Consider the following 15,036-nt stretch of genomic DNA (forward strand, 5'->3'; position numbering starts at 1 on the left):
GCCCTAAACTGTTTCCTTGAAATACGACAGGGCTCCGAAGTGAGAGAGCGCCATGCGCATTTGAGGACTAAATTAGGGATTGCATAGGGGTGGACATAGGGGTATTCTACGCCAGTGATTCTCAAACAGGGTGCCTCCAGCTGTTGCTAAACTCCCAGCATACCTGGACAGTCAGTGGCTGTCCGGAAATGCTGGGAGTTGTTGTTTTGCAACAGCTGGAGGCTCCGTTTTGGAAACACTGCCGTACAATACGTTTTTAATTTTTATTGGGGGGGGGACAGTGTAAGGGGGTGTATATGTAGTGTTTTACCCTTTAATCCCCGCCGCCGTCGATGGGTAAGTGGACTTCAGCGCCAGTCCTTGTTGGTTTCCCCATTCAGCCCAGCCTATTGTGGGTGGGCAGAATGGGGAAACCGAAAGTAAAAACGACCAATTGCAGGGATAGGAGGGGAAGCACCCCTGCCACCTCACTCCGATCCCTTCAGGGGGATTGTGGGTGTCTGAGACAACCCCGCATCCCCTTATTTTCCGGGTCACCATAGACCAGTATGACCCGGGATTGGCGCAAATCACCGGTGTGCATTCACCAGCAATTTTCGGCGGATCGTCAACATGGGGGGGGGGGGTCTGATGACCCCCCTGGGCATTTGCATGGGGTGCCTGCTGATCGATATCAGCAGTCACCCCGGTCCGGTCCCCACCCAGCACGCGGCGAGGTCCGAAATTCCAACGGCGACAGGTACGCCCTTGGTCCTTAACCCCTTAAATGGGCACTGTCATGAAATCTAAAAATTGATATGTTGTAGTACTTAAGTACTACAACATATCTCTAATATACTTAAAATCACTTTTAAATTCGGCCACTAGGGGTCACCCTCCTAGTGGCCGAATGCATTCTGCAGTGACGTCACTACTGGATTTCAACTCATTTCCGCCTGGCAATGAGTCGAAATCCAGTCACTGCGGTGCTCGCTCCCGCCTGTCAATCAAACAGGCGAGAGCGAGCACGCTGATAGCTGGGGCTGCACGCATTGGCCAGCTCCACTGGCCTCGCGCGCGGCCCCGCCCGCCCCCATTACCCTGTCCGGAGGCCGTTACCCTGTCCGGAGGCAGCTCATTGATCCTCCGGTAAGTCTTCACCACTGGAGGAATGGGGTGGGGGAAGCGGGGTTCGGGGGAGAGCCGCCGCTCAGCACTAGAGGTATGGGGGTGGGGAGCGGGGATCGGGGGAGCGCCGCCACTCAGCACTAGAGGTATGGGAGCGGGGTTTGGGGGAGCGCCGCCGCTCAGCACTAGAGGTATGGGAGCGGGGTTCGGGAGAGCGCCGCCGCCGCTGCTGCTGCTCCCGAAGTAGCACTGCTGCGCTGGTTAAACAAAGTTATTGTTTTCACCACAGGGTGCCTCCAGCTGTTTCACCACTACAACTCCCAGAATGCCCTGACAGCCAGTAGATGTCAGGGCAAGCTGGGAGTTGTAGTGGTGAAACAGCTGGAGGCACCCTGTATAGTGAGCTAAGGGCGGAAGTGCCGGCCCCAGCAGGCATCAGTGACGTGGTGCCTGCTGGGGAAGTCTGCCTGGTAGTGAGCACACTACCAGGCAGACAAAAAGGGATTTTAATATAGTAAAAAAAAAAAATGTAAAGGGAGGGGGTTAGGGAGAGATGGGCAATAGGCAGGGACAGAAAGAAAAAAAAAATGGATGCTGGGAGCTACCCTTTAAGGACTGAGCGATTTCACGTTTTTGCATTTTCGTTTTTTCCTCCTTGCATTTAAAAAATCATAACCCTTTAAATTTTTCACCTAAAAATCTGTATTATGGCTTATTTTATGCCAATACTACTTTGCAGTGATATTAGTCATTTTACCGAAAAATCCACAGCGAAACGGAAAAAAAATTCATTGTGCGACAAACTTGAAGAACAAATGCCATTTTGTAAATTTTGGGGCTTCCGTTTCTACGCAGTACATTTTCGGTATAAATGACACCTTATCTTTATTCTGTAGGTCCATACGTTTACAATGATACCCTACTTATATAGGTTTGATTTTGCATTACTTCAGAAAAAAATCATAAAGACATGTAGGAAAATGTATATGTTTAAAATTGTCATTTTCTGAGCCCTATAACTTTTTTATTTTTCTGTGTTCAGGGCGCTATGAGGGCTCATTTTTTGTGCCGTGATCTGACGTTTTTAGCGGTACCATTTTTTGTTCTGATCAAACTTTTTGATCACTTTTTATTCACTTTTTTGTGGTATAAAAAGTGATCAAAAACGCGTTATTTTGGAATTTGGAATTTTTTTGCGCGTACGCATTGAAAGTGCAGTTTTAAAAGCGGTATATTTTTATAATTCGGACATTTCCGCATTTTATAATTTGGACATTTTTATTTTTATTTACACTGTTTTATTTTGTTACTAGGAAATGCCGGGTGATTTAGACTTTTAATTCAGAAGGGAGTACCTGAAAGGGTAAACTTTTTTTTTACACTTTTTTTTGCGAGCTCATAGCTCCTATAGCGACCTATGAGCTTGCAATGGCTGATTTCATACACAGATTGTTGCCTTGCCGTTGTATGGCAACAAGCTGTGTAATCGGCAGTTGATTGCTCCAGCCTGCATGGAGCAATCAATCGGAGCCCGGACGCCGCCGGGGGAAGGTAGGGACCTTCTTCTCTCCGGGTAGCTGATCGGGGCATCGCGATTTTATCACGATGACCCCGATCAGCCCGACTGAGCAGCCGGGAAGCATTTACTTTCACTTTCGATGCAGCGCTCAAAGCTGTCGGAAGGGTTAATAGCGCGTGGCCGAACGTTCGCGGCCGTGCGCTATTAGCCGCGGGTCCCGGCTGTGAATAGGCCCGGGACCATCCCGCTATGACGCGGGGACCCCGTGTTATAGACAGGGACCGGACTTAGGACGTACTCATACGCCCTAAGTCCTTAAGGGGTTAAGTACCAGCGACCAAAGGCGTATCCATATGCCTGTGGTCCTTCAGGGGTTAAAGAAGAAGTCTCATGCCCGACAGTAAAGAAAAATGTATCCCCTATTCGCAGGGGGTCCGAGTGATGTGGCCCCCTGCGATCGTCTGTATGTAGCCCCACCTTTCCCATGGATAGAGGATACATTTTTTCTGTACTGTTAGGTATAAGACTTGTCCTTTAAAGGGGTACTTCGCCGCCCACATCTTATTCCCTATCCAAAGGATAGGAGATAAGATGTTAGATTGCGGGGGTCCCACCGCTGGGGACCCCCGCAATCTCCGGGCCAGCACCCCCGTCATTCGGGTCATGGAGCGAACTCTGCTACATGCCCGAAGACACTGGCGATGCAGGTGGCCACGCCCCCTCCATTCAAGTCTATGGGAGGAGGCATGATGGCTGTACTAGCCGTCATGCCCCCTCCCATAGACATGAATGGAGGGGGCGTGGTGTGACATCCCGAACGCGGGAGCTGCAAGCTTCCGTGTTCCGGATGCCGCAGCTGCCGGCCCAGAGATTGTGGGGGTCCCTAGCGGCGGGACCTCAGTGATCTAACATCTTACCCTCTATTCTTTGGATAGGGGATAAGATGTGTGTGGTGTTGAAGACCTAAGATTCAATACCTTACACAACTTATGTACAGGAATGACACATTCTGTTAGAAAACAAACACATTTTTCTAAGGCTGGGTTCACACCACGTTTTTGCAATACAATTACTGTATCAGGTTTTTGATAAAAAAAACGGATTCCTCAAAACCCGACTTAACTGTATCAAAACGTGTGTACAAATTTTAATCCGTATGCAGTTAAAAAACTTATACGGTTTGAAAAATGATGTCCGGTAGCATCCGTTTTTTAAGAAAAAAAAGTATAAGTTTTTAACTTTTCATTTCATTATGAATAAAGTTTCACTTGTTTGATTGAAATTCCCCCAAAAAAAAACTGTACAAAGTCAAAAACCGTATGGTGAAAACCGGATGGAACAGTGCGCACATACGGTTCTGTATTGTTCCCATTGACTCCGATGTTAAAAAAAAGTATACGTTTCAATAATTTTTTTTTAACCCGGACCAAAAATCGTGGTAGGCTACGGTTTTGGGTACGGGAATAAAACTGACGAAACCGTACAGGATGCAAAACGGACACAACCGGGTGTATCTTTTGGCATACAGTTTTTAATGGAAAGTCAATGCATACGGTTTTTAATGGAGAGTCAATGCATACGGTTTTCAATACGGTTCCATACAGTTTTCTAATTGAAAACGTATATGGGAACTGTATTACAAAAACGTGGTGAGAACTAATTCTGGACAACTCCCATTCTGAGGTATATGTGCATAGCCATTGCTCATCCATAATTGTAGGAGGTTCATGCTGTTACGCCGAGCGCTCCGGGTCCCCGCTCCTCCCCGGAGCGCTCGCAGCGTTTTCCTGTTCACAGCGCCCCGGTCAGACACGCTGACCTGGAGCGCTGCAATAATGTCCCTAGCCGGGATGCGATCTGCGATGCGGGACGCGCCCGCTCGCCGCGATTCGCATCCTGGCCCGCTTACCAGACTCGTTCCCCGTCTGTTCTGTCCTAGCGCGCGCGGTCCCGCTCCCTAGGGCGCGCGCGCGGTCCCGCTCCCTAGGGCGCGCGCGTGCCGGCTCTCTGTGATTTAAAGGGCCGGTGTGCCACTGATTGGCGCCTGCTTCTAATTAGTGTGTTCACCTGTGCACTTCCCTATATAACCTCACTTCCCCTTCCCTTCCTTGCCGGATCTTGTTGCCATTGTGCCAGTGAAAGCGTTCCTTGTATGTCCCAAGCCAGTGTTCCAGACCTCTTGCCGTTGACCCTGACTACGATCCTTGCTGCCTGCCCTGACCTTCTGCTACGTCCGACCTTGCTCTTGCCTAATCCCTTGTACTGCGCCTATCTCAGCAGTTAGAGAGGTTGAGCCGTTGCCGGTGGATACGACCTGGTTGCTACCGCCGCTGCAAGACCATCCCGCTTTGCGGCGGGCTCTGGTGAATACCAGTAGCAACTTAGAACTGGTCCGCCGGCACGGTCCACGCCAATCCCTCTCTGACACAGAGGATCCACCTCCAGCCTGTCGAATCCTGACACATGCACAACACATTATAGCCATTTGTACATACAATACACTTGTTACATCAGAAATAAATGAAGGAGAATACAAAGTGTTAAGCAATAAACAAATCTTACATCAGCAGGTTACCTTGAGATAAACCTGACCACCTGCAGCTTCTCACTGTATTGTAAGTGCAGGTCTTCATTCTTATAAATACCCTGCACCTAGCATACAGACAGTTCACTTTTACCATGAAAATTCTTCTGCTCCTTGCTGCCCTAGTGGCAGGTGTGCTTTGTGAAAGGACATTTATAGGGTAAGTTTACAATTTATTTATATGCATCAGAGGTACTTTTCCTTTAGAGACTAACCACCTAGTAATATTTTAGGATTCCCTTACTTTTTCATGGGCAGAATAGCATGCTGTGCTCTGTGCTCCAGTAAAAAAAAAAGAATGGGAAACCTGATGGATATTTTATGTCAGTGGCAGCAGTGTTTACTGTCATGGTTCAAGCAATATTGGAAGCCCTGCCATCTGCATGAACAGAACCATATCATATAATGTATTCAAGAAATTATTAATATTTTCACCACAAGTCTGCAACAATATATAAAGGGAATTTACCAATATGGTGGGATTCGCCATTGGTGGTGTAATAATATATTTTCAGCCAAATTTGTGAAGATGGTGCATGCTTTTTGGTCAATTTGTCTGGTTGTGTCGTGCCAAAATGTTATTCCAAAACTTGTCCACGACAAATTTTTATAATATAAAATGCCTTACAATATTTGTACCCCTACTTAAAGGGGTACTCTGGTGCTCTCTGCTGACATCTCTCTACATTTTAAGAACTGTCCAGAGTAGGAGAAAATCCCCATAGCAAATATATGCTGCTCTGGACAGTTCCTAAAATGGACTGAGATGTCAGCAGAGAGCACTGTGCTTGTGATGTCAGCAGAGAGCACTGTGTTTCAAAAAGAAAAGAATTTCCTCTGTAGTATTCAGCAGCTACTAAGTACTGGAAGGATTAAGATTTTTTTAAATAGAATTAATTTACAAATCTGATTAACTTTCTGGCACCAGTTAGTTTAAAAAATAAAAAGTTTTCCATGGGAGTACCCCTTTAATGTATTTGTCCAAAACTAGAACTCATATGTTGGAACACCCTTTTTGAGAGGTGGGCAAAAAACAATGGGTAGAATGTATCATTGGTCCTTGTGTGTAGTTGCTTTTCTCCATATAATTTTTTTTTTGTGTTAGTTTGTTAAAGGTTTGCACAATGCATGGTAAATTTCTCGCAAATACGCTAAAGAAGGCTGTAAGGTCAAAAACATGTAAGAAAGCCTTTTTCTAGAGCTCTCCTTTAAGAGTGGTGTAGATTTGTGAATCTTTTTGGACCATTTGCATTGTATTTTTTTGCATTTTCACAAAATTAGCACTTCATAAATTTCCGACCATCGCATGCACAACCAGTGAGAAATGTCTACCTCTGTTGGAGAATCCATCATATCTGAAGACTATTTCCTCTAAAACCACAGTGGAACCTGACACACCATTATCAGTCAGTAGGGTTCATTGGGCTCTCCATCATGTGATTTATCCAGCAGAGCATTCTGGCTTCCCTTTATAACAGAACCACCACATTAGGCCATGTGTGGAAAACATGTGCGGACATTTCGAACATTTGAAGAATCCGGTACGAGCTAGGACCCCTCAAAAATGCGCAAAATCCGCAGAAAGAATAGACAAGACTGATGCAGAAATTCTGCCGTGTGAACAGTGCAGCAGAATCCCATTGAAATCAATGGGACTCTACTGCAGCGGAATTTTCAGTGCGGTCATTCCTCCATGTGAATATACGCTCATATGAACAGCCTAATTCTCTATATAGATCACCATTAATAGAGACAACATAAACCCTATCTGTCTTTTTCAGAGAGCAGGTGCTTAGGATAAAAGCAAGGAATGGTGAACAAATACGTCAATTGCAAGATCTGCAATCACTGGCACACCTTCAGGTATGGCTATGTCATTATAATTATCATCATGTATGTGTTTTAAGTTATATATGATAGATCATTACCTATTGCTCAGTTTAATGTTACCAGTTTATATAAACCAAATTATATCGCACCCCTTCACTGTGAGTGCAACATGTAATGGAGAATATTTCTCGCTTTGCAGCTTGATTTCTGGACTGAACCTGCTAACCCAGAAATACCAGTTGATGTTCGAGTTCCCTTTGATAGTCTTCAGTCAGTGAAGATCTATCTGGAATCCAACAACATTGATTACTCCATAATGATTAAGGATCTACAGGTAAACCACTCATAGGTGATGTATGATGTGACTGTAAACACCATCTATCTTAATGGGTTATTCCAGCCCCAGATTTCTATTTAAAAGTTAAGATGCCTCAAAATGAAAATGGAACCATACTCACCTGCCCTGAACCCTATGGCTGTTGTTATGACCGCTCACTGTCCATCCTGCTGAGGCTGGGTTCACACTACGTTTTTGCCATACTGTTTTCAATCCGTTTTTGTAAAGAAAACCATATGGCAAAAAGACGGATGGAACAGTATGGAAAAAAGTAAACCGTATGCGTTTTAAACAGTATACTGTTTTTAAAAGTGCATACAGTTCTGTCAGTTTTTATTTAAAAAAAAACATACGTTTTTGAAAATTTTGTCCATTTTTAATGGGAGGGGTCTTGGGTGGGGACTTTAGGATTCAAATGCGCATGTGCAAAGTAAAAACGTATACGTTTTTCCCGTATGGAACCGTATACATGCATTTCCCATTGATGTCCATGTTAAAAAAAATGTATGCGGTTGCAGTACCACAATTGACCACAGTTGACCACAATTTTGTCTCCGGTTTAAAAACCGTACTGCAACCGCATACGTTTTTTTTTAACATGGACGTCAATGGGAAACGCACATGTATACGGTTCCATACGGGAAAAACATATACGTTTTACTTAGCACATGCGCATTTGAAACCTAAAGTCCCCACCCAAGACCCCTCCCATTAAAAATGGACAAAATTTTCAAAAACGTATGGGTTTTTTAAAATAAAAACTGACGGAACTGTATGCACTTTTAAAATCAGTATACTGTTTAAAAACGCATACGGTTTACTTTTTTCCATACTGTTCCATCCGTTTTTTTTGCCATACGGTTTTCTTTAGAAAAACGGATTGAAAACAGTATGGCAAAAACGTAGTGTGAACCCAGCCTGACACTGCTTCCTGGTTCCTGCAATGTTTTCTCCCTGCAGGGACTGCTCAGCCAATCACTGGGGGTTTGGGACAGGGAAATACCGTATTTTTCGCCCTATAGGTTGCACCGGCGTATAAGACGCACCCAATTTATAGGTGCAAAATCTAAAAAAATTAAGATTTTGAACCCAATATCTGCGGACCTCCAGATGTTGCAAAACTACAACTCCCAGCATGCTGGGTGTTGTAGTTTTGCAACATCTGGAGGTCCGCAGATTGAAGACCACTGGTATAGGAGGTAATACTCACGTGTCCCCGCCGCTCCGGACCCGTCACTGCTGCCCTGGTTGCCGCTCCATCGCTGTCGCCGTGTCCCCGTCGCTCCGGAACGTCTCTGCTGCCGGCCGGGTATCCTCGCTCTCCGTCGCCGCCATCACGTCGTTACGCACGTCGACACACGTACGCGACGACGTGATGACGAGGAAGGAGAGCGCCGGCCATACAGGTTATCCCTGAATGGAGAAGACACCGAGGAGGCAGGTAAGGTCCCTCCCGGTGTCCTGTAAGCACTAACCCGGCTATTCAGTCGGGCTGTTCGGGACCACCGCGGTGAAATCGCGGCGGTCCCAAACAGCCCGACTGTACAGCCGGGTTAGTGTCACTTTCCCTTCTGACGCGGCGGTCAGCTTTGATCGCCGCATCTGAAGGGTTAATACAGGGCATCACCGCGATCGGTGATGTCCTGTATTAGCCGTGGGTCCCGGCCGTTGATGGCCGCAGGGACCGCCGCGATAGGGGTGTATTCGGCGTATAAGATGCACCGACTTTTCCCCCCCAGTTTTGGGGAAGAAAAAGTGCGTCTTATACGGCGAAAAATACGGGTAGGTTTTCTTGTTTGTTTTTGTAGAACTAATATTACCAAAGCAAATTGTATTGCTTGTTTGATGGCCCCATTTGATCCCAATGCAGAATGAAAGGCTTAATAACTTTTTAGTAGTCTGTATGCCAACTATTTGTTACAGTTAAAGTATTTTCATTGCAAATATTAAATCTGAAATATGGAGATATTTCTTCACTATACTATAACTACTATGACATTTTCATGCTGGAGGACATACAGTACTCGTATGTTGGAATGATGGTGTTTATGATATGTAAAAAATAACTTTCCATATAGCATATTCATTTCTTTTTTTGCTATATGTTGTAGGAGGTGATTCATGCAGAGAAGCAAGAGATGGAAATCAATCAAAGGAAGGAACGCAACTCTGGTACTTTCAACTATGGGGCATACCATACACTGAACAATGTAAGGAACCATACTTATGACCAGACATGGGCAAATTGTCTATCATTTTTACTAGTGCAATATGAAAATTAAAGCTAGTCACGTTCTGTTTGTGAAGTATACTACTTTATTATTATTTTTTTATATTAGCTATACAGCGCCATTGATGCTATTGTGCTGGATTACAAATCCATTGTCAGCAAACAGCAGATTGGACTATCATATGAAAAACGCCCTATCAACGTTCTTAAGGTAAATGACTGGAAAAAAATTAAAATATCAGTTTTTTATGCCTAAGTGGGGTGTATTAAAAGGGGTTGTGAAATAAATTGAACTAATACTGTATTATCTAAATAAAAGTGTTTTTACTAAAAACACCTATTAACATTACAGTTCAGCACTGGTGCCAATCGTCCAGGCATATGGATTGATGCTGGCATTCATTCTCGTGAATGGGTCACCCAAGCTACTGCTCTCTGGACTGCACACAAGGTAAATGTCAGCAATATCAAGTGTCACTATCACTATCCCATTAGATTTACTGTTTGTTACTAAATGAATTTCTGTGGACAAGCAAATATTATTGTCATTTGGATGCATAAGCAGACTGTATTTATTTATTTGAGCAAAATATTCTGCTTTAAACTTATATGTAGAAAGTTTACATGGCGAGATTACACTATGCACCAGTTTCAAATCAACTGGTGCCATAAAATTGCTGCTGTATGCTCCAGAGGAAGTTGTGTAGTTATTTTCAGTCTGAACACAGTGCTCTCTGCTGCCACCATATGGTGCAGCTCTCTGCTGTCCATGTTAGGAACAGAACATGCATTTCCAAGTCCACAAATCTACTTTTTGCGGCAGAATTTTTAGCAGTGTGCGCAATGCAGCAGAATCCCATTGAAGACAACGCAAGGCTGCTGCACCATAATCTCCACTAGTGTGCAAATTCTCCAGTGGCCTAAAGTGCAAGTGCATTTTACAGAACAATGACCACAAAAAGGTTTTTGATATTTCTTATATGTGCATAAACATGAAGCCTGCCAGGCAGACTCATAAAATTAGCACAGTCATTAAAGGAGAACTCAGGAATAGAAAAATTGCCCGGCAGTAAAAAAATAAATAGATACATACCTTCCTTCACTCCCCTGGTGCCTCCGGTAACCCTCTCCGGTCTCCGCCGCGATCCTCTTCCTGGTTGCTGGTGGACGGCGAGTCATACTGCACTCAGCCAATCACTAGCCGCAGCGAAGTCCTGACTTGGCCGGCGATAGGCTGAGCGGCAGTGTGACGTTTTGAGCCCCGGCAGCAGGTGCCGGTGTACTGAAGAATTGTGTGTCTTGAAGCGTTCTCACACTGCCGCTCAGCCTATCGCTGGCCGAGTCGGGACTTCGCTGAGGCCGGTGATTGGCTGAGTGCAGTATGACTCATCCGACCACCGGCAACCAGGAAGTGGATCACCGCGGAGACCGGAGCGCGTTACCGGAGGCAGCGGGGGAGCGAAGGAAGGTATGTATCTTTTTTTTTTTTTTTTTTTTACTGCCAGGTGTATGACAGGCAATTTTCCTATTCCGGAGTTCTCCTTTAAAGCACGTACAAACAAAATGAAAGTAAAAGTTGGCAATGATGATCAGACATGAAAGACTGCTATATTACCAGCACCCTGTAACACCAAGAACCCATGCATTCTTGGTGTTACAGGGTGCAGATAATAAAGCAAGAAAAAAATGGTAAGCACCTTCAAACAAAATAAAAATATATGTACAGGTGCGCATTGCCTTTACTGCAATGCAAATGTGAACGCTCCTCTCACCTGTCTTAGGCTGCTTTTAATAAGAGCAAAGCTTAACTGGATCCTAGATATGACCAGAGTAAAGTTTGTAGGCCTAAGGCCCAAGCAATAGTTTGATGTTAGGGCCCGATCCAATTTATGGCCACCTTACTACTGGTGGATGAGCTAAGAGCCTCAATTATACATATACAGTAAATCTAGCAGTAATGCTTTTCACAATATTCCATGTATTCAATGTTCAAATGTCTTAGAGTTGGCAGAGTGCTATTTAGTGTGGTGATCTCTCATCTAGGAATCATTGCACAACAAGGACTTAGAGCATAAATATAAATCATACTAAGGTCCCATCCACATTTAGCTGCTCCCATTGTTGTCACAAGGCAAGACACTACAGTAACTAGTACAGAATGAGTATTTTATATCAGAAATGAACAGTTGCCTTACAATACAATAATCTGCCATGATTATTTTAATATTTCTTAAACTTGTAAAAAGCAAACAACCATTAAAATATTCAATAAAGTGATAACCTATATTTTCAGCAAGTGTGGAACCTAATCGTTGGAAGAGAGTGTATATATTGATGGTAATGGTAAACTTTCTTTTTAAAGCTTGCTTCCGACTATGGAAAGGATTCATCTATAACCTCTCTGTTGAACCGTTATGATGTATTTCTTTTGGTTGTCACCAACCCTGATGGATATGTCTATTCCCACTCAAACGTAAGTATGTGCAATATTATCTATTCATTACTGTTGTAACATAACATAGAGTCAAGGAAGCTTTCATGTCAACACAAGAATGGGTGGCAACCATACTGTAATGATAAAATCTTGGACATTTTACATTAAAATATTTACCCAAGGAAAACATACTTGAAATTGATCCCTACTTTATTTGTGTTGCCATTGCTTATAAAGACAATATAAAACTTACTAAAGCATAAGAATGGAACAAGCACATTTGGCTTATATAATACTATACAGATTGTAATTGTCATTTTGTTTGGGTTAAGATGATGATGATGATGTTATACTCTAATAACTAGGAAATATACTTAGAAATAATTAAAGTGTAACACAATCAAAATGTAAATCTGTTATCAGGACCGTATGTGGCGGAAAACCCGTTCCATTAACAGTGGTAGCCGATGTGTTGGTGCAGACCCAAACAGAAACTGGAATGCCGGCTTTGGGGGTAATTAAGATTTCACATATAGTTGTTCTTATTCACATGGATTTTTTTTTTTAAATATATGTATATTTATTACTTTTTCACTATTTATTTGTAGGTCCAGGAGCCAGTTCAGATCCCTGCTCTGATTCTTACTATGGTCCAAGAGCAGAATCTGAGGTGGAAGTAAAGGCAGTTGCTGACTTTATTAGGGGACATGGCAAAATCAAAGGGTTCATAAGCATCCACAGCTACTCCCAGTATCTGCTCTTCCCTTATGGATATAAGTGTACCAACCCTCCTCACTTTACCGAACTTGTAAGTCAGTTTCACAATTACTATGAATTGTATTATACTGTAAAAGTCAATTTATACCTGATGATGCAACTCTGTAGAAAGAAGTGTGAAATAGTTAATAGTAAAGGCAAGGTATAATGAGAAATATCACTATGATTAAATACTCCTGTTTTTGCAGAACAATGTTGGCAAAGCTGCTGCTACTGCACTGAGCTCCTTGTATGGCACCCAGTATAGAGTTGGAACAATCTGCTCCACTATTTGTAAGTATGCATGGTAACAATACTGTTGACATTAAAAAAGCTATTCATTTAGTCAGTTGTTCGTAAACTAGATCTATTAGCACATTAATGGGTGGTTAACACTTAAGTTATACATCTAATTTAAAGGGATTGGCTGGTAAAAATGATTCACAGGATAGGGCATAAGCATCTGATCGTGAAGGTTCTGACTGCTGAGACCCTCTGTGATCTCCAGAAAGGGGCCCAGTGAGAGTATGTACTGTAGAAGGTACGCACTTCATTCAATTGTATAGGAGCGGCGGAGATGCACAAGTGATGTTCTTGTTTTTCTTTTTTCATTTTGTCAGCAGCTGCAACTCACTACTAATGTCCAGCATTTACCCTTAAATGCTGATTTCGGCATTTAAAACAGGGTAATACAGTTTCCAAGGCATTAGAGGCCTTCATTGGACGACCACAGTGCAATTACGGTGGACCAATGAGTAAAGGTGGCGGATGGAGGTCTCTTACCCTCCTCTTGCTGCTTTCTGGGGATCATTTGATATAGCCGATAGTAGAATGTCGATAGTACTCATTGGTGCTAGACCATTGTATAGCGCTGAACAGTAATAGCATTTGAAAGATTGCTATTAGTAGTTCCCTATTGGGAAATAAAAAATGTGAAATAAATAGTAAAAAAGTCAAAACTATTAAAATATGATATTTATAATCTCACACGATGAACAGTGTAAACGTAAAAAAAAAAATTCCAAAAGCCAGAATTTCAGATCTTTGGTCAGTTCATATAACAGAAAAATTAAAGGGGTATTCCAGGCTAAAACTTTTTTTTTTATATATATCAACTGGCTCTGGAAAGTTAAACAGATTTGTAAATTACTTCTATTAAAAAATCCTTCCAATAGTTATTAGCTTCTGAAGTTGAGTTGTTGTTTTCTGTCTAACTGCTCTCTGATGACTCACGTCCCAGGAGCTGTGCAGTTCCTATGGGGATATTCTTCCATCATGCACAGCTCCCGGAACGTGACATCATCATTGAGCAGTTAGACAGAAAACTTCAGAAGCTAATAACTATTGGAAGGATTAAGATTTTTTTTATAGAAGTAATTTACAAATCTGTTTAACTTTCCGGAGCCAGGTGATATATATATAAAAAAAGGTTTTGCCTGGAATACCCCTTTAATAAAAAGCAATTAGAGAGTCCCATCTAAACAAAAATGGTGCCCATAAAAAATACAAATCACGACACAAAAAATTAGCTTTTATATAGCCCTATATGCTTAAAAATAAAAAAGTTATGGGGGCAGAAAAGGTCAATTTTAAGAATAATTACTTTCTTACAAAATGTTCACATTTTTAGTAAAATAAGACAATGCCTCTATAAATTAAGTATAGTTGTAATAGCATTGACCTAGAGAATAACGATAACGAGTCATTTTTACCGTAAGTGCACTGTATACAAATGACAATGACAGCGAATGCACCCTTAATATAAATGTTGTTTCTTGCTGCAGATCAAGCTAGTGGTGGAAGTATTGACTGGACCTACGACATTGGAATCAAATATTCATTTGCCTTTGAGCTTAGAGACACAGGACGTTACGGTTTTCTGCTTCCATCCACTCAGATTCTGCCAACAGCACAGGAGACCTGGTTGGGGCTGAAAAAGCTTCTGGAACACATAAGGGATAACCCTTATTAAACATGATCTAATGCAAAACCTGAATTTGTTTACCTATGTTTCTCAATTTGAAGAAAATGTTGAATTTCTGTAAAAAATTTTGGACAACATATGGACACAAGATATAATGTATTCAGAAATACAGATAACATTGCTAATTTTTAAAATGGTATAATCATTGTGTTTTGTACAAGTATATTATATTCAGAAACACATTCATATAGTACTACATTTCTAAATGGCCTTTTATAAGCAAATTTATGCCTTATAATATATAAAATAAATTTT

The 15,036-nt window shown here is 42.5% G+C and overlaps 1 protein-coding gene across 3 annotated transcripts in view; it reads left to right on the top strand.

The window, feature by feature from the left end:
• LOC130368850 (carboxypeptidase A2-like) overlaps window positions 1–14,793 on the top strand; it is a 52,625-nt gene extending 37,832 nt beyond the window's left edge. For 2 of the 3 annotated variants that reach the window (XM_056573166.1, XM_056573167.1), the window contains exons 2-11: window positions 6,992–7,073; window positions 7,240–7,374; window positions 9,489–9,587; window positions 9,717–9,818; window positions 9,960–10,058; window positions 11,970–12,080; window positions 12,465–12,555; window positions 12,650–12,849; window positions 13,007–13,091; window positions 14,582–14,793. In XM_056573166.1, coding sequence (XP_056429141.1) covers window positions 6,992–7,073; window positions 7,240–7,374; window positions 9,489–9,587; window positions 9,717–9,818; window positions 9,960–10,058; window positions 11,970–12,080; window positions 12,465–12,555; window positions 12,650–12,849; window positions 13,007–13,091; window positions 14,582–14,769 — 1,192 coding nt within the window. In that variant the 3' untranslated portion in view covers window positions 14,770–14,793. Of the gene's footprint in view, window positions 1–4,852; window positions 5,371–6,991; window positions 7,074–7,239; window positions 7,375–9,488; window positions 9,588–9,716; window positions 9,819–9,959; window positions 10,059–11,969; window positions 12,081–12,464; window positions 12,556–12,649; window positions 12,850–13,006; window positions 13,092–14,581 lie in introns of those variants that run through there. The other variant, XM_056573165.1, reaches the window with a different exon arrangement.
• The last annotated feature ends 243 nt before the right edge of the window (window positions 14,794–15,036 follow it).

The sequence above is a fragment of the Hyla sarda genome, chromosome 4 (genome assembly GCF_029499605.1).
Source record: "Hyla sarda isolate aHylSar1 chromosome 4, aHylSar1.hap1, whole genome shotgun sequence".
Lineage (NCBI taxonomy): Eukaryota > Metazoa > Chordata > Amphibia > Anura > Hylidae > Hyla > Hyla sarda.